Below are 18,822 nucleotides of genomic sequence, written 5' to 3'. Positions count from 1 at the left end.
AAAAAAGAATAAATAGATAGATAACGGAAACCATGTAATAAGAGCAATATAATCTGTGATATAATTAAATTTGTATGTAGTTATAAAAGTTTAACAAATAAGTAATTACTGATGATTTGTACTTCATTTCTTTTTTTTTTATTAAATGCAAATTTTTAAAATATTTATTTTTTCTTCTTAAAGTAATCTTGAAAAAATTATAACATTTTTTATTTGATTAATAAACGATATCTAATATTAGTAATGGTATTTTTACCTTTGTGATGAATCTATCTGTAATTGAATTTTAGATTGAAGAGTGAAAATGCCTAGTAATGTGGTTAATTTTATAGCATTGGATTTCATACAAATAATGAGTTATTAACTCTGTAGTAAGTATTGATCTCCTGTGGATTTCTTATCTCTGATGTAAATTTAAAATAATAGGTATGAGTGGAAATTACTAGTAAGAAGATTTAGATGCACAAGAAACTTCTTTTTCTTTTACAGAAACAAGAGCAATGCAAAAGGGTACTGAGTTTTGAGAATCAGAGAGAGTGGGAATTAACAAGAAATAGACATGAGATGGCGCTAACTTAACTCTTGCACCCAGTCGAAGATATTTATAAAGTATGTCAAGTCTAAGGATTCTTTCGAGAACATCAAATGTAGCGGGGAATATCTAAGGAACATTATAGCACTGGACATGCACCAGTAGCTCACCACATACGCAGTAAAGTAACGTAACTGTTAACTTAAAATCAGCAACAGTTAGTTCCCACCAGTGTCCTGCCTTACCTTTGGTGTCTTTTTTTTAACTTCATCTGTCTTGTGTCTTATTAATTTACACGAAGATTCTACAGTTTTTATTTTCTTTAATGCATGAATGTACTCTGAGTGAGGATAGTCAGATGAAAGTTTTGAGATTTTGTATGGATGTTGGTTTGATTAGTAATAGATAAATATACCCTCAGTGTAAAAGGAAAATCTTGTGGTAGGGATTGCCACGATTTAAGGTAAGTTATTTTTGTTTTTATTCTTTAAAATAATTGTAATGAATCATGGATCTCAACTGGTGTGCAGAATGCAATAAAATTAAGGGTTGTTGCGTAGATCAAGAAGGAGGGGTGTGCGGGGCAAAGCCCCTATAAGAAATAAAATATAGACTAGGAGCATAGCCCCATACTTGAAATAGAATTATCAATATTGAAATCATTTTGATTAGCTGTTACACTGTAACCCACACTGTATATAGTAATAAATATTTTATATTTACATTTAAATATAGCAGATTACATGCAGGAGAGTAATTTAAGAAGAAAATGGACAGAAGTTCCATTGCTACAGGTATTTGAAGACTATAGTTAGTACATAAGAATAGTCAAATCTGATCTAGTCCTTTTAAGTGGTCAACTAGCGCAAATATTTAGATTTACCCTTATGTCCTGAAGCTGTCCAAGAATTAGATTATTTTTTTGGTAATGAAGTTAAACAGTTATTCTGCCAATTTCAAGCAATTTTCAACAATATTATTTTTTATTATAATCAAACCAAAATTTTTTTTCTTAAATTTAGTGGGAGTAATTTTAATTTATTCAAAAAATTAATTTGTGAAGTATAAAGAAATTATATTTTACTTTTTTGATAGTTTAATCCAATTGACAATAATATCATAACTCAGTAAACACTTTATTTCAATCACATTAGGTAATGTTGATTTTTCACATTTAATACTGGAGTGCTGTCTGCGGAACTATTAGTAGAAGCCCAAATGAAACAAGACGTAGAACATTTATCCAATGAACATATACAATCAAATTTTGTTATGAATTAATAAAGTAAGTATTGTGTAGTTATACATAATATGCATGTTTATTTGACAATCTACGGTACGAAATTTTGTTTGAAAGTTGCACATGTTTCTTAGTAAACTAAAACAAGGTCACCTTACACTCATATTTAACTATATTGATGCCTCAACAAACTTTATAGGTGTTCCTTCGTAAGTCTAGAGAGTTACAACATGGTTAACAGTGAGCAAAGCTAGTCCTTTATAGGTCTAGTGAGTAGCTATGATGATTAAAGGATGCATGTTTTCTTTGTAAAATGATAATGTTAAACTAAGTTTTAATAATTTCGTTCATTTATTAACCAAATAATCTGGTTATAATATTTGTGAAGATTTTATAAAAATTTACTGTAAAAAAATGTATAAATAATTTTTATAAAATAAAAACGAAATAATAAATAATATTGTATTTATTTTTCCTTCTAATCTCTTTAATTTTTATGAAAAGTTAAAATAAAACAAAAAACTTAATAATATTGAATTTATCTTTCAAAATAATAGAGAGAATACAAAAAATAGAAAAAAGAACCTATAAGAAAGGTTAACAATGGCCGCCAGAGCTTAGAGAGTGGAAGAAATAAAAAAGAAAACCTTAAAAAAAGGTTAAAAAGGGCCGCCATGGTCTTCAGAGTCTGTATGAGCAATAAAAGGTTAAAACAGGGCAGCGCGAGCCATCTAGTGGCAATTGACTGAACTATTTTGGCTGTTGTCATGGTGATATGACGCGTCGCCATGTTGTATTTTTTCCTATATAAACAAATTCTGCGCTGGGGCGGGCGGGTGGGGCGATCATTCGCCTTCTGACCGTCGAAGAAGCAACATCTCCTTCGCCATCAAAACCCATATATTCATGATTCCTTTAAGGAAGAGAGGTGAATGATTACACTAGACATGTTTGCGAGTGTAGCCAGCAATATAACCAAAAACCCCCCCCACATTACTCAAGTCGTATTGAAAATTTGTGTTGGTATGTAGAGATGTGAATATTCGCCAACCGACCGACCGTCTTTAAGGAAGAGAAATGAATGTTAGACTAGATATGTTTAGAGTGACGAGCAATATAACCATTTATTTATTGTTTTTGTGGTCTTGTTTGCACATTATTATTTTTTATGAGGGCTGGAAAAAAACAACATATTAAATATGTACAATTACAATTGCAATATAACCATTCATGACTCTTTAAGGAAGAGAGGTGAATGTCAGAGTAGATACGGTTTGGAGTGACGAACAGAGCGATACATCCCCCTCCGTCGCTCAAGTCGTACTGAAGAAAATTTGGTAGTGTTAACATATATGTGTAGAGGTGGAGGTTACAGCAGTGCTACCTAGTGGCAAACTTTAAAACTAGTTTTTTATTTGTCTGATAAGTGGCGCTCTCTGACGGATTTTTTAAAAACTAATTATTTAATTTTTTAACTTTTTCGATAGTTACTGTTCTCTGACGGATTTTTTTAGAACTAATCATTTAATTTTTTAACTTTTTCGATAGTTTTCGTTCTCTGACGGATTTTTTTAGAACTAATGTTTTTTACGTTTTTTTTTTCTATTCAAATTTTTTTAACTTTTCAAGTTTTAAACGTGTTTTAGAGCTTCTTTCTGCATTTTTTTTGATTATATTAATTTTTCCCAATAATAGAATATAAAATACTAAGTCTAAGTAAAAAATAGATATGCAAATAGATTATTTTTCTTTTTTTAATCTCAAATTTATTCTTCTACTGAGCTATAAATTATTTTGATAATAAAAGTAAAATTTCACATAATTAGCTTTTGACATAAGCATGAATATTACATACTATCTAACTAAATAGAACTTTTTTTTTTATAAAATGTGCAAGGTGTAAGATAAAAAAATGAATAGTAATTTAAAAAAAAGAATACGTATATATTTTTTAAAAGGTACATCAAATAAATTCCTAATGAAATTTTGGACGGATTTAATCAATCACCAGCTATTATGTATTAGCAAATAGTTAAGTCAATTGGAACATTGAATAAAAATATAATTCAAGATTGAATAAATATGCCAAATTGTCTACAAAATTAATCTCTATATGTCTATTCTACATAGAGTAAAATAACAAAAAATATTTAAAAAAATATTGTTGGAAATAAATTAATTTGATACATTTTCTCTACATAATAAAAAAGACAGGCATTTGTTTGTTTGTTTTTGAGATCAATTAATATTAGTTTTTAAATGTTATTTACTACCAATGTCATATTAATGTTATTCGTGTAGAAGGCACATAAATAATTATTAACTACATTAGGCTCTCATGTAAAGGCACTTCTTAATTTTTATTACAACAGAAGAATTTTAAGTCTTTACGAATACATTCCCAGAATGTGTAAATATATACCCAAACGGATGTTGAAGATACTAATGAAAAATAGTGAATTTTATACAAAAAATAAAAATGGGACTTAATAAATACTACTAAAACTGTACAACAATTAAAAAATACGGATATAATACAAACAATTAATTTACTCAAAAAGAATGAGCATCTTATGCTAGCACACTTAGCTTTTACATATATATTAATATAATACAATAATATTAACAATATAAATTATGACAAATGATTATCAGATACTAATATTAAAACTATCCGGTGAACTTAAATTTTAAATCTATAAAATCTACAATACTTAATGCTTCTAAAAATAAACTTTGGCTATAATTTGGACAACTTCTTGTTTTTATTTCATTCAAAACTTCGAAACAATTAATATTCCTCATTATAATTATTACATTTAGGTTTAAATAAAAAATAAATAAATGACGAATTCTATAAAAAGAAAAATATATCATTATTTTAAAATACAAATTAGGTCCCTGAAATGTTACGATTATACATTATTATTGGTGAATTCTTTTAGTTTTCTGTATAAATTTAATTAAATTATTACTTATCTCCAGTTAACAATAAGTGCACTTCAGAAAATTTAATTGATATCAATTTTATCTCTCTCCGGCATTAAGAAAAAAAAATTGTTTAACATGAAGAAATAAATCCATTCTTCCCAGATAAAATGATATTCCATTCTGTTATTGCAGCATTTCTGATAACTCTCATAATAAAATGTTCACTACCGATATCGTTCATATGAATTTTTTTTACAAAAACCCATTTTTTTTTCTTTTTGTTAAATATTGCACTCGATGCATCAAAATAAAGATTTTAAAAATAACAATTGTCCCAAATTGTCCTACATAACTTAGATGCATCGTAATTGATTTCTTTTTTACAAAGTTCACAATTTCGAGCAACTAGAAGGTTAATTCTTATTATTATTCCTTAAACCACCGATTCAACATAGAATTACAGATTAAATCACAGATTAAACCTTTGTATGTCTTCTTTTCTAAACTTTTAAAACTAGCCAACAAAATTTTGATCATTCAAATAAAATAATCAAGGTTTACGTTTGGATCTATGATTTTATTGGATCTAGTTTTATAAACAGTCGTCAATGTAAAGACAGTTTGCAAAATAATAATAATATTATTAATAAAAATAAATAAATACATAAATCTAAAAGAGATGGAGGTAAAAACCTATATCAATCGTTCTTCTGGTGGTGGTTTAATAACATTATCAAGTTCAACTCTAGGATTACAATATTCCTGTGAACTCGGCGAATACGTTCCTCGGGTGGCTCGCTTCTTTCTGGCCATCATCACGAACACAGACAAGGAAATAAGGCCAGCTATTAATAGTATTGCTATTATTGGGACAACAATCAAAGCAATATCGACCACTCGTGTACCGGTGAATTGTGGCTCCTAAAACAAATATTACATCAAAATATTGCAACACTTTTATAAGAGATAATGTGTTCCGGAGCTAATAAATTGAAGTGAACTTACAACTGTACAATTCTTTCCAGTGTAAGAATTAATACATTCACATTGATAGTCTGCTGTGTCGGTGCAGGTTGAAATACAAGTTCCTCCATGCTCGCAAGGATTTTCCTTTATAGGGAGGAAGAGAGAAAAAGGATAACATAAAATTCAATTTTATATAGCAGCGTTTTTTTTTTTAATATTACGTCATTAATCCTATACATACCATGCATGGATCTGGAAACGTACAACCTATGCCACAGAAGCCAGATTGACAAGTACAATGAAAAGATCCAACTGTATTGATGCATTGTCCGGATGTACCGCAAGGATTACCCCTTAAGCATTCATCAACATCCATATTACATATATCGCCTGTATAACCAGTGCCAGTACAATCGCAAGTGAATGAAGCTATATCATCATGGCAGATAGCATCATGTTTACAAGGGTTACTGGCACATTCATCAATATCAGTTTCACAGATACGTCCTGTATATCCTGGTGCACAATCACAAACCGGTTTCTGTAACGAAAATATTTAGAAATTGAGCATTTTTAACACTGCAAATAAAAAAAAAGACTGTACGGGACATAGATCCCGTAAGAATTAGGACAATAGAACAGAGAGAGTCTTACAGTAAACTACATTAAAGTTTGGTGTACACAAGTTTAAACAAGATTAACATGCAAACATGTCTAAACTATACATGTCTAAATGTGTCTTAACAACATGTCTCATTGAATAATAAACGACTTATTCCCAGTATTCATCATTAGACATCAGCCGTTTACAAAGCTTTAGTTTTGTATATCTTATTAAATAAAGGAAAGGCGAAGAAAATGTTACATTAATGCAAAGTGCAATGACGGTTGGAAATACACCGAGAGATAATGAAACTACGTATTAAGAAGCATTTTAATCTTGAATCCACTGTATGAGTTAAATCAAATTGCTGAAATCATTGTTAAAATGTTTTGTCTGAGGTTCGCCGCGCTGGAAAAAAATTGATTTAACATACTTTTAGGTGTTGACGAAATTTTCAAACATGAAGGACTAAGAATCTCCCGACAATTTGATTTTTCACTTAGGTGCCACTATAGAATTGGTCATAAATGTTTTTGTCAAAATCCGACAACTAAAAGGGCTCCTTTATTTGAAAGATATTTATGGTTAATCGCGTTTTTCAAGAAAAGCAATGTTCGATTTGAACTTTGAAACTTTTATGTTGGAGTTTTCTGAAATAAAAATGAACTAAGGCTCCTCAAAAACAAACTAATTTTACTATCTTTTTAAACATATCACTCATATAATTCAAACAGGGTTTAATCTGTTTACACAAGAAAATAGGTTTTAAATGGAAGTTATGAAGGTTCAGAATGAATTTTCACGTTTTTGAAAATAAATTCAATGTTTTTTTCTAAAAAAAGGATAAGGGTGTTAAAAAAAAAAAAAAAAAAAAAAAAATATGACAATAAAAATTAATTTAAATTGTTTAGGACAAAGTGAGATATTAAAATTCCTTCTATACAGAGTAAAATTATTTTACTAATGCATAAAAAATATCCAACTTGTTAAACACTAACCAATGAGAGCAATTGCTTGAGGAAAGTCCTAAGTTCATACATAAGTAAAATTAAGTTTTAGAAAATTAGGTAAAGACAATAAATGTTTATAGTTACTTATGGAAAAAGAACTTTCAACTAAGAGTAACAAATATTACAAAAAATGACTAAAGATATGTATACCTTCGATTTGCTGATGCAAACTCCCCTATTTAAACAAGGTGTAATTTCACAGAAAGCAGATTCACAATAAACTTCTTGAAATCCTTCCAAGCAGTTGCAGGTAAAGTTATCATTAGTTGTGGGATCTAGATATTATAAAAAAATGTATTGAAATTTAGGTTATATCCCTTCACTAAAATCAATTCTCAACTGGTGACCACACAAACGTTATCTATCTTCTTTCTCAATAAACAGAGATATAAAGATAATTTTACGTGGCAAAATTAAATACTAATATTCTTCCACGTAACATGTAATAAAATTTATCAAATAAGTAAATAAAATAAAGGGGAGAAAAAACATTAATATATTAACAAAGACGCATAGAATAAGTATGAATCTACATTCAAACTGCAGTGTAAAGAATCCAATCTAGTTGGATAAAAAAATAAAAGATAATTATATCTTAAAGATTATAAAATTCCTTAGCACGATAAATGTCTGTGATATCTTCACAAATACACACAAAGATACTCTTAAAATTACTTGTTATCAAAGACAAATAAAATAATAATAAAAAAAAATACTAACTAACGACATCTTGGCACTCGGCGTTGTTGTAACAAGGTGCACTTTCACATGTTATTTGCTTCAATTGCTCACATTGTAAACCAACAAATTCTGGTTCGCACTTACACTCAAACTTGGCTAGCAAATCAATGCATGTACCATTATTCTGACATGGATTTGAAGCACATTCGTCTACTTCAATGTCACACCTTTAAATTTTAACAACGAAAATTTTTTAAAGAGGTTAAAAGAAAATAAATTGTAGTATAAAAAGTTAAATTTAGCGGCTTTTGCTCAAATTAATATAGTAAATAAAATGAGCATAGAGTGAAAATTGTATATGAGGTTACGGCTTTAATGATTTATTCAAAACGTTCTATAGAACAGGTCGATTGATTGTTGAGCTAATTGGTTAAATCAGAGCTAACAGCGCTCAAGAACAAAAAAAGTATTTTGTGATTGTCTTAGCTTAGACCAGCGTTTCCCAATCTGTGGTACGCAAGTTGCTCGTTGGTGATACGCAAAAAATAATCAATAATGGCGGAGCTAAAAAATTAAAAAAAAAATTAAATCATAAAAATATCATAGTAACGTTTTTTCCCTATAATTCATTAAAATTATTTTAATTAATAATATTATAAAGTTGTTAATATGTACAGTAATAAGGTTAGTCTGTCTCAAGATATTTTCAAGAAAATACAATAGCACATTTAAGAAAATTTAATAGAATTATCATGTGTCAGAACTTAAATGATAACCAAGTAAAAATCTGCTTAAAGAGACTGATTGTAATGAGTAAGCTCTATCCAAGCAACATTAAATTTAATTGCTACTTACAGGTAGTTGAATGCTTAAAAGAAATTAATTTAGAAGTTTTGGGCACAAATATAATAATCCTAAAGAAGTACTTTGTAAAATTAATAATTTTGAAGAGAAAAATATGTACTCAATTTTAAATTATTTAACAAAAGGTTTAAAACTAAGATCTTATACGTTACAAAGTTTATGATAAAATAGCACACTCGGAATAACAAATTTCACGAAATACAATCATTTTTACGAAGTGGTACAATTTAGCATAATGTACTACCAAGTGGTACGCGAGCCAAAAAAGGTTGGGAGAAACGCTGGCTGGCTTAGACCAATAATAGACGATTAAGAGAGGAAAATTCCCTATTCAAATTGACTTTTAGAGGCAATTATCAAGGTATAATTCTATTAGACAGTACATTAAACAGGTAACTTACAATGAACCTTGCCAACCGGCCAGGCATTGACACGTATAATTAGCCAGACCATCTATACACGTTGAATTATTTTTGCAATCATTTTCAAGACATTCATTTATATTTTCCGAACAATCATCACCAGCGAATCCTGCTTTACATTCACAAACATATTCTTCGGTTGAGTTCTTACAACTGAAAAAAAATAAATTTATTCATTTTCAAAGATTTTTTAAAATTGTGAAATTCCATAAATGTATCTAAACACAATTAATTAGATTTATACATACATTCCTTCATTTTTACACTCTTCGTCAAAACAAATTTGGCAGCCTAATGTTTCACCCAAGGTACTTCCTTGCATTAATTCGAAGTGATCTTTGGAAGAGGTATTGGTTGAATTAATTTCTTGGGGAGTGAAGAAAGGTAAGAGTAATCCTCCTATTCTCACTTCACCAATACAACCCTGCAGATTAGAAATTATTGATTTTAAACAAACAAAAAGTTATTATTTTTTTCGTCTGAAAAATAAAGGATTTTTGTATTTTAATGTATATTGTAAAAAAAAAAGCTGATGGAAAAATTAGTTGCGATTGAGTTGTATTCACATTTCATATTACCGTTTTACTCGGTATCTTTTTTTTAGTATTGTTTTGCCCCTAAGAGATGTCTTGTAAAAGAACATGAGGAATAATGTCTTCAACAGAGTTAATAACAACTTGTTTGTTCTAACATTAAAGGTAGAAGAACATCTTCCTGACAGTGAAGAGAATAGAATAAAATATTCATTAATTTGTCCCATCAGAAAAAATTTGAATATGTAAACATAAAATAAATACTAGTTGTGTTCTACACACTACACAAATGAAATAAATTAGGTGAAAACAGATCAAATCAAATGAAAAGTATTTTAAAGTAAGGAAATAAACTAATTTTTACTTTTTGCAAGAAAAATAAAAAATTCGTCTATTTTTAAAGATGAAGATTGGTTTATTTCGTGATTAATAGTAGTAGGGTACTCCAAAATTTACTGCCAGCTATAGTAAAGAGTATCTTTAATATGTAGAGGACAGAGTACCAATGTTGAGAGGTGAGAAGTGTACACCTAGAAAACAATGGAGAGAATAAGGTATGGAGCGATATGCTGGTCTTCCTTCGGATGAAAAATAAAACATATGCATGAATTTAGAGCCCTTTGTAAATAATTTAGTGTTCTGTTCGTAGAAAGCAGCAGCAGTCAAGATGAGAAGATATAGGTATGGAGGCTAGAAACTTTGATGAGCACCGATTAGGTATGAAGTTTTCCAAATTATTTAATGTCTTAATTTTTTCCAGTACAGAAGCGTATTAATGAGTGTGATAGGCAGAATAGGGTCGAATTCACATAAGAGAAAAGTACGTATTTCATTAACTTCCACCTAATCGGGTAAATCACCGAGGACAATTCCAGAAATAAATCTGGAATTTCTTACCATAGAAGTTTATCTGGTCCAGTAAATATATAGTAGATATCTTCTAGTAAGGTAGACAAAGAGAGAAAACTATTTGGAACCATATTAGAATATTGTTGAGCATTCGCATCAACCTTTCTTATATTATTTTTAGGGCTTAACTCAAATTTCTAAATCGCATATAATAGAAACTGAGAAACTAAAATAAAAAAAGGTACACCAGCGCGATAGTTAAATATGTTTCAAATTAATTGTTCGCCTATAACAAAAAATAGTTTAGTATTTAATAATTCTTACCCTAAACAGGCCACTATCAATAGATTTGGTGGTGCTATCAATAGCACTACCAAATGTACTGTATTCATCACCATTTAATTCTGAGTGCAGAAAGTCAACTTTGTTATGATCGCCATCAATTAATGATGAATTGATCAGATGAATCATACTGATTGCATTATCGACACCTCCTAGATAACAATGCAAATATGAATATTCTGAAAAAATGGTTTCTGAACTAGAAAAAACGTTGAATTTCAATATAACCTAACCGATTGAAATACTTGAAGAAGAAACTAAGTTCTCCCAAACAGGTTGAGAGAAATTTGTACTGAAATGTTCAGATGACACTTCTGTGGTGCTAATAATACCGGCCGTCAGAATTCCATCAACTATTGCAAGCCTTATCGTGGTCCAGTCTCCATCCTTCGTTTCTTTGGATATCTGTTTAACTTCTTCACCACCACTGATGTTCCAAGATATTGTGATCTGAAGTAAAATAATTTATATTAATAAATTCGCAATAATAATAATAATAATAATAATAATAATAATAATAATAATAATAATGGAAGGAATAAATCACCTGGTCATTGTAAACATAAATAAAGAGAAATCTTCTCTCAATATCAGGACCAATTTGTAGAAGATAACCACCAGTTCTGCTTCGATAAGAAGCGGTTATATCGTTTAGCGGAACATGCTGCTCTCCCCTAACTAATTTATATCTCATACCAGTGGCATTCTGAAAGCAAGGTTTTTTTTTTTTTTAAAGTTAAGTAAAGTCGGGCTTGACAAATTGATTTATACTCTAAATATTCCTTACAAATATTGGCTCATGAAGTGTAATGTTAGCGACGCATTCATAACCATGATTTAGATTGCGACATTCACTTCCTGTTGGGCAATCTTGTACTTGACAGAATTCCATCTCTTGGCATTTTTTTCCTTTATAGCCAACTGAACAGATACAACTGCCAACAAATATTTTGATTAAAAAAAAAAAAAACTTCATTCCTATACATAAAAGAAAACGAAATAAATAAATCTTACCTAAAATCATTCCACGTAACAGTACATGTTCCTCCATGCATACAAGGTTCATCTCGACATGAATCATCACTTACAACACCTTCCAGCACTAGTGACTTATCAAACACTACTTCTCCTAAAGAAGGTGGTATATTTACATCTACTGCGCTCAAAGGATAAAATTCTACCACCATTGTACGAGATCCATTACTCATCTGAAATTATGTCACACAATATGAGCAAGAAAATGAACAATTAAGACGCTTAAAAATAAGTTGAAAGAATGCAAATAACACTGCATGAAATTGATTTTAATAAAAAGGTATAAAGCCTATATAAAAATAAAATGTTAAAGTAAGAAGCTTTACCTGTACGTCTTGAATTACTCCTTTGAAATTGGGTTCAGTTACAGCACCTGGTATTGCACCAAGTTGCAACACTTGTAAGTCCAACTGGCCATTAGCACCAATAGTTTTTCTGAAGTGTTCAGTGCCATTAATTCTTACTCCGACTAGAGTCACATTTCGTATTACCTTAAAATATGGTATAAAATATTATTATCTTTTAAAACCTAAGAATCGCAAACAGTTACTACTTTTATAGTTGGTTGATCGATGGTTAGTCTATTTTTCTTTTAAATATTAACTACTCAGAAACTTGACAGAAGCACAGCAGTGTTTTTTTAAATGGACTAAAGATTTTGAAATTATTGACGAGCAATTGAAACGTGCATTTAATACTGAGATGTAAGAAGTCAAATTTTAATTTATAGACTATACAAGACTTTTCATTCGAAGAATATAAAAAACCCTCAAAACATCATCCAAATAGTCCACTTATAAAACACATAATAATAATTTAGGAAAAATAATGTCGATTATGGAATCCTGTAAACCAAGATTGGATAAGACAGGGTGCTTTGAGTTTTCAAAGAATTGTAACAAAAATTAACTAGATACTGTGTACAGAGAATCTACGCAAACAAGTTTATTTGTTTACAAAGTTCAATTTAATTTTCAATGTAATAATTGATATTCATTTTTATTACATACCTGAATAAGGTGACTGTATCCATTGTCTAAAGGTACGCCAGCAACATTGGAGGATTCGTGTACGCCGTTCAGCTGTAAAGTGACTTGCAACTCTCCTCCTTGCAATCTAGCTGCGATCACGGTTTCGTCAGAAAATGGCACAGTTCCTGGATTGGAGCCCAGATAAAAAATGCCACCTTCTTTTTCTCTAGTTCGGATAAACATACTAATGTCCATTATACTACGGACAGCTTTGCGCGCGGCCTGATCGACTTCCACTGTTACCACACTTTCTGTAATGTTCTCGTGGCCAAAAGTTGCAGCGGTCAAATCTGTGTGGCAAATTCAATCATAATAAAATTCGAGACATATTTTTTTTAAAAAAAAAAAGTTCTGCTTTTTCAATATCGCTTATTACTTTTAATTAAAGTTAGAATTTTAAATTATTTATTTGGACTCAATGTAAGAATTGTAAAAGGTTATTTCTGACACAATATCCACTCGCACTATTCAAAATGAAATCTCTAGTAAGAAATGTATTACCCTTCAGGGTACTTGATGTCCCTGCGGGTATCTCAGTCCACAATACTGACTTCTACAACACATACAATAAAAAGAGGCTTACAGAGATAATCCTGCGAGCAATGTTTAGCCTACTCATAAACACACTAGAGCTAATATCCCACATACTAATTCACTTTTATTTAAACCTTATACACCTCACAGATATATACCTTTATATACTCACGAACAAACCTTTTATGTGAGAGGCAAAACATTTTTTAATTTTAAGTCTCCGTGAATTTGACTTTTATTAAGGTACTATTTTTCCATTGACACAATGAGAAGAGTGAGAATTAAACAAAATAAGACCTTCGTTACTTTTCAAATACTTACTGTATTGACAAGTGTGTCCAAGAAAAGGTCTCTCGCAGGCGCAACTGAAATTCCTCCACAAATCTGTGCAATGACCTCCACTGTGACAAGGATTTGGATCGCACTGCGGTTCTCTTTTGCAACCAACTTCGATGCCCACGAATGATACTGGTTGGGTTCCGGTTTCTTGAGGTAACACCTACACAATAATCAGCAATACATTCATATCTAATAAATATTACGAAATAAACAAAAGTTAAAGAACCGTAGAGAACGGATAAGTACTGTGACCTTCCTCAAAATATTTTGCTTTCTTTTAAGAAAAGTCAATCAAAACAACAGGGTAGTCTTCATGGTAATATGCATCTTCCAAACTTTGAAAAATTCAAGAATATAGGGAAAAGCAAATTACTATAAAAGACAGAGTGGAATATTTACACAAATCTAAAGAAAAATTTTTAAAAACGAACGATTCGAAAATTGGAAAATTAAAAACATGAACTACTATTTGATATCATCAAGTATGAATTCAATTGTCTATCATTACTTACTTATTTGTCTAACACGCAAGGAAAGGGGACAAAGTCCTATCTTTATCTCCACGTGAAGCCTCGGCCTAGAGTCAAGGCAACAGAGACGGTTTGAGGATTTGTCCTATAGTCGGGATTGAGCTAATTCTGAATTTCATACCTCTTCATTTTGCTGTGAGGTGGGCAATTGAAATAACCTTCAAAATATCCAAGAACAACATGCTGCCCTAGCGTGCAAGATATACCAGTCTGTTGCTCCAGTCTCTTCCTTGCACTTCCCTACCAGCACAATCAAAGTCGACAAGCGATTCACAACGCAGGAGAGGAAAGGGTGAAGATTATATCTGCCTGTCGGCTTCCCTCTCTTCCTAGAAGTTCCTAGCTTACATCCTTTTGATCTGGGAAGCCATCCTTAGAACATCTCCATTGGGGCGAGCTCCCACGCTTTCTGAGGAAAATGAATACTTACCTGGAGTTACAAAGAAAATTACTCTATCTAAAACCCTCTGTAAGATTTTTCTTCATAATATTCAGAGGGGGCAATGGAAGGAGAAATGAATTGGCGCCAGGGAGCAGTTTTTTCTTGCCATCAGTTCTCATTTCTCCATCTCGAACTTCCTTTGGATAAGTTGGGAGTTGTTTCATCACCGGTGGTACAACAGAGTATCACCTGATACTAGTACAAGGAACAGCAGATCTAATAAAAAGCGATCTAATAAAAAATAGGCTGAAAATGCCGAAAAAAGAATAAGGAAACATACTACAAATTGAAGTGATACTAATAAGGAAAGACTAAAGGCAATCGGACATTATAACAAAGTTTATCACACACAAATTTTAGTAGACTCGAAAAGAGATAACTATGAATAAAACAGAGACATGAGCCTAATCTAACCTTTCTTTTAGATTTTAGGACGAGACCTACTATGAATATTAAAGATCTGACTCAATCAATCATTTATCGAGAATTTTGAAATCCCTAACTGAAATAAAGTGTGCTATACAATGATGACACCTACGAAGGCACTCCTTACATTTAAATTCAACTTTTTTATGTATAAAGAACTATAACTAGACAACTATAAAATTTTTAAAAGTAACACAGATATGCAATCTCCTCAACAAATTTTAACCATTTAATAGTAACATTTAAGTTTTAACATTATTAGAGTGCCAAAGGGAACTATAGTTACATTTTCAAAACGTGAAAATAATCATAAAAAAGGTTTGAGTTTTTGATTTATATTACAGAGAATTCATCCTACGATGTAATAAGTACCCATTGCCCATTAATTACGACGTCCTGTACACATCCAACAAATGCTGGAGGGCCATGCGTCAATCGACGTAGATAGGCGATTGTTCCTCCTAAATAGGTTAATGGAAAACTGGTGTGGGAAGCGTTTGCACCTTCATTCAGATTGATTGGGTATATTGTTTGTTCCTCATTTGCAGCTAGAACTAGATGCGACGCATTTATTGCAACAAATACCTAAAAAAAAAAAAAAAAATTAAAACTTATACAACCAAAAATTTGAACTTTGTTTTAAATTTGTATGCTTGGGCAATAAGTAAATAAAGAATCTAAGTTAGATAAAACAAATTTTGAGAGAGTGACTAAATCTTATCCCACAGCCTTTTTATTAAATGAATATAGCAAATAAGAAAGCTACTTAAAGAAATCTCTTGAAGTTCTGTTGATTCAACCTCACCACTTCACAGCAGTTGTATTTTAAAACTGTAATTAGGATATCAAATATCAAATATTCGCATACATCTCTTATGGTATGTAACACATGTTATTGCTCACAAAACATTACATAAAAGCCAAATTCATTGTCTACAAGGTAGAAACTACGAATGGGCAATGTAAAAAAAAAGAATGTAAAAGTCGGAATAGGAACCGACAGCCTACAAAAATGACGATTACCTTTTGCCAGTTACTGTCGTTTAATGACGATCCAATAAATACCCCTTCCCACTTGTTTAGTAAACTTGAATGTAAATTCAATCGACCCTGATTTAGCTCAAGAATATAAAACGTTGAACCTTTCCCTATTGCCAGAAGACCATTTGGTAAAGTAGTTTTGAATCTTAACTGAATGTCATAACCTTCTTCCCTTGTAGTGTTTACCATCATATATGAAGAGCCATTTAATGACATAGTCGTTATCTGTAAAAAAATATTGTTTTAGTTGTAAAATTTATTCATATTGAAATTAAATTTCAATAAGTATCCATTACTCAAATATGTAACCTTTTCACATATGGGTCCTTGGAATCCGTTAGGACATGAACAATTGAATTTATGAATAGTTTCATTTTCAAGATAAGGTTTACATGATCCGTTATTTAAACACTGATTTGTTTGACAACCAATTAGTTCTACTGAACAATTTTTGCCACCATATTTGCCATCACAAGCACAGAAATAACCAGCACGTTGGTCCAAACATGTACCATGTATGCAAGGCCTGAAAAATGTTATTTTATAACAATTATAAAATTTGATGTGTATTTCATACGACTGAGCTGAAACGTTTTAAAAAAATGAGACTTACGTATATTTTGCACACTCATCTATATCTATTTCACAATGGACACCCTCATATCCATCTTCACATTCACAGGTATAGTTGTTAAGATGATCTACACAAAGTCCCCAACGACAAGGAGAGCTTTCGCACTCGTTTATATTAATTTCGCAATTAGCTCCAGTTACGCCAGTCTGACATATACAATCATACCTAGAATTATATAGTTTTTATATAACATTGTAAGGACAACATATAAGGCCATGTAATATTTAATATTATAAAATCCATTTAAAATTACCCCGCAGCTGTTGAATAATCAAAATTTTGATTGAAACCAACCGTACTATTCATTTGACCAAAGTTTGAACTATAATCAGGTTTGTAAAAATTATGTTTAGATCTTTCTTTACATGTACCACCTTGCTGACAAGGATTGCTGTCGCATTCGTTTATATCTGTTTCGCAATTTACACCTAAAACATGCCATTAAAATAGAAAACCATGTAAGATTTGGACCTTGAAGAAAAAGTCCCGAATAAGAGGTGCAAAAGGCAATATTCAAGTAAATAATTATTACTTTACCTGTATAACCTGGGAAGCATTCGCACAAATAACCTTTTACCATGTCTCTGCACTGCGCTCCATTTTTACAGGGATTACTAGTACATTCATCAATGTTTAATTCACAATGTTCACCTAAACATAATAAGGTGTGAGTTTCACAGCTTGATTAAAATGATATAATTTATACTATAATAACTGTTTTCCATGACATCAGGTATCTAAATTGCAAGTAGGAAGTTTTCTCCGGCAACTTCCAGAAGACTTCCTTTCCTTTTTTATCAATGTTTCAGAGGATCTACTCTGTATAGGAATGTTAAGAAGTGCAAAAAAAGTGTCCTAGCTTTTTTCATCTTCTTAAATACATTTTAAGAAACACACATAAGACGCAAAAAATCTCATATATATACAAAAAACGTCTTAAAAATTTTTGGCTTCAACCTTTCTAAGCTCTTTGAGTACATTAATTGCTTCATAATTTTAAAAACTCCTGATGAAGAGTTGTTTCTGTAAAAATTCTTAAGAGATTTTCCCTGGCAATCACCGAAATAAACCTCAAAAAAAAAGATTAAAAAAAAAAAAATGCCGAAAACTCACCTTCATAACCAGTATCAGAACAGTTACAAGAGTAACTATTCAAACCATCAACGCATACTCCTCCATTTTGACATGGCGAAGACTGGAATTATTAAAAAATAATTAATTAAATTAAATTACATTAAAACTTCTTTCTTAACTTAAACATAAAATGTATATTATTGTTCCTTGTAAAAATTTTCATATCTTTGACAAAATATCTCGAGGAAGCATATATAAAGGCACAAAGACCTTTGAAAGAGCTTATCACATCATTCAAACAATAAACACGAAGGCCTGTAAGAGACGGTTGATATTGTGCACAACTATTTGGTTTAAGTGAACCTATACCAAATTGTACCCACGTACACATTCTACATCGTATACACTCATTCCCATTAACGATTAATACATCTTAAAGTATACCATTCTATGCACCATCACTGGTAATTTGGGAACTACAATACACCGCAGTGGATTTGGCTTTATACAAGCAATACTTTTTACCAGCGACCACAATTTACTTCAAAATAAATATTCTCAACTAGTGAAGAAAATAAAATTATGTTTATAAGGTTTTTTGGATTATGTATCCTAAGAGTATCCTTTATTTTTCGACTACATTATATAATGAACATAAGTTTCTGAAAATAATAACAAAGACTTGGGCACGACTTGGCAGATGGCCACCATTGGCTAAGATTCACCTGCAAGAATACTGGACAACCATCTGGGCGAATCTGT

The 18,822-nt window shown here is 30.8% G+C and overlaps 1 protein-coding gene across 4 annotated transcripts in view; it reads right to left on the bottom strand.

The window, feature by feature from the left end:
- Nucleotides 1-3,695: 3,695 nt before the first annotated feature.
- crb (cell polarity complex component crumbs) overlaps nt 3,696-18,822 on the bottom strand; it is a 56,646-nt gene continuing 41,519 nt past the window's right edge. For all 4 annotated transcript variants that reach the window (XM_074125328.1, XM_074125329.1, XM_074125330.1 and 1 more), the window contains 22 exons: nt 18,100-18,181; nt 17,524-17,637; nt 17,240-17,414; nt 16,966-17,151; nt 16,662-16,878; nt 16,335-16,577; nt 15,684-15,896; nt 13,896-14,073; nt 13,020-13,330; nt 12,336-12,500; nt 11,989-12,182; nt 11,762-11,909; nt 11,522-11,680; nt 11,208-11,424; nt 10,957-11,126; nt 9,499-9,674; nt 9,230-9,403; nt 8,004-8,191; nt 7,434-7,558; nt 5,911-6,210; nt 5,709-5,813; nt 3,696-5,624 (listed from right to left, as the gene is read on the bottom strand). In XM_074125328.1, coding sequence (XP_073981429.1) covers nt 5,397-5,624; nt 5,709-5,813; nt 5,911-6,210; nt 7,434-7,558; nt 8,004-8,191; nt 9,230-9,403; nt 9,499-9,674; nt 10,957-11,126; nt 11,208-11,424; nt 11,522-11,680; nt 11,762-11,909; nt 11,989-12,182; nt 12,336-12,500; nt 13,020-13,330; nt 13,896-14,073; nt 15,684-15,896; nt 16,335-16,577; nt 16,662-16,878; nt 16,966-17,151; nt 17,240-17,414; nt 17,524-17,637; nt 18,100-18,181 — 4,068 coding nt within the window. In that variant the 3' untranslated portion in view covers nt 3,696-5,396. The remainder of the gene's footprint in view (nt 5,625-5,708; nt 5,814-5,910; nt 6,211-7,433; nt 7,559-8,003; nt 8,192-9,229; nt 9,404-9,498; nt 9,675-10,956; nt 11,127-11,207; nt 11,425-11,521; nt 11,681-11,761; nt 11,910-11,988; nt 12,183-12,335; nt 12,501-13,019; nt 13,331-13,895; nt 14,074-15,683; nt 15,897-16,334; nt 16,578-16,661; nt 16,879-16,965; nt 17,152-17,239; nt 17,415-17,523; nt 17,638-18,099; nt 18,182-18,822) is intronic.

This window comes from Rhodnius prolixus, unplaced genomic scaffold, assembly GCF_049639745.1.
Source record: "Rhodnius prolixus isolate KJV_2025 unplaced genomic scaffold, Rpr scaffold_3, whole genome shotgun sequence".
NCBI classification, from domain to species: domain Eukaryota; kingdom Metazoa; phylum Arthropoda; class Insecta; order Hemiptera; family Reduviidae; genus Rhodnius; species Rhodnius prolixus.
Note: the sequence above shows the minus strand (reverse complement) of the source record. Positions and strands in the feature narration are given on the sequence as shown.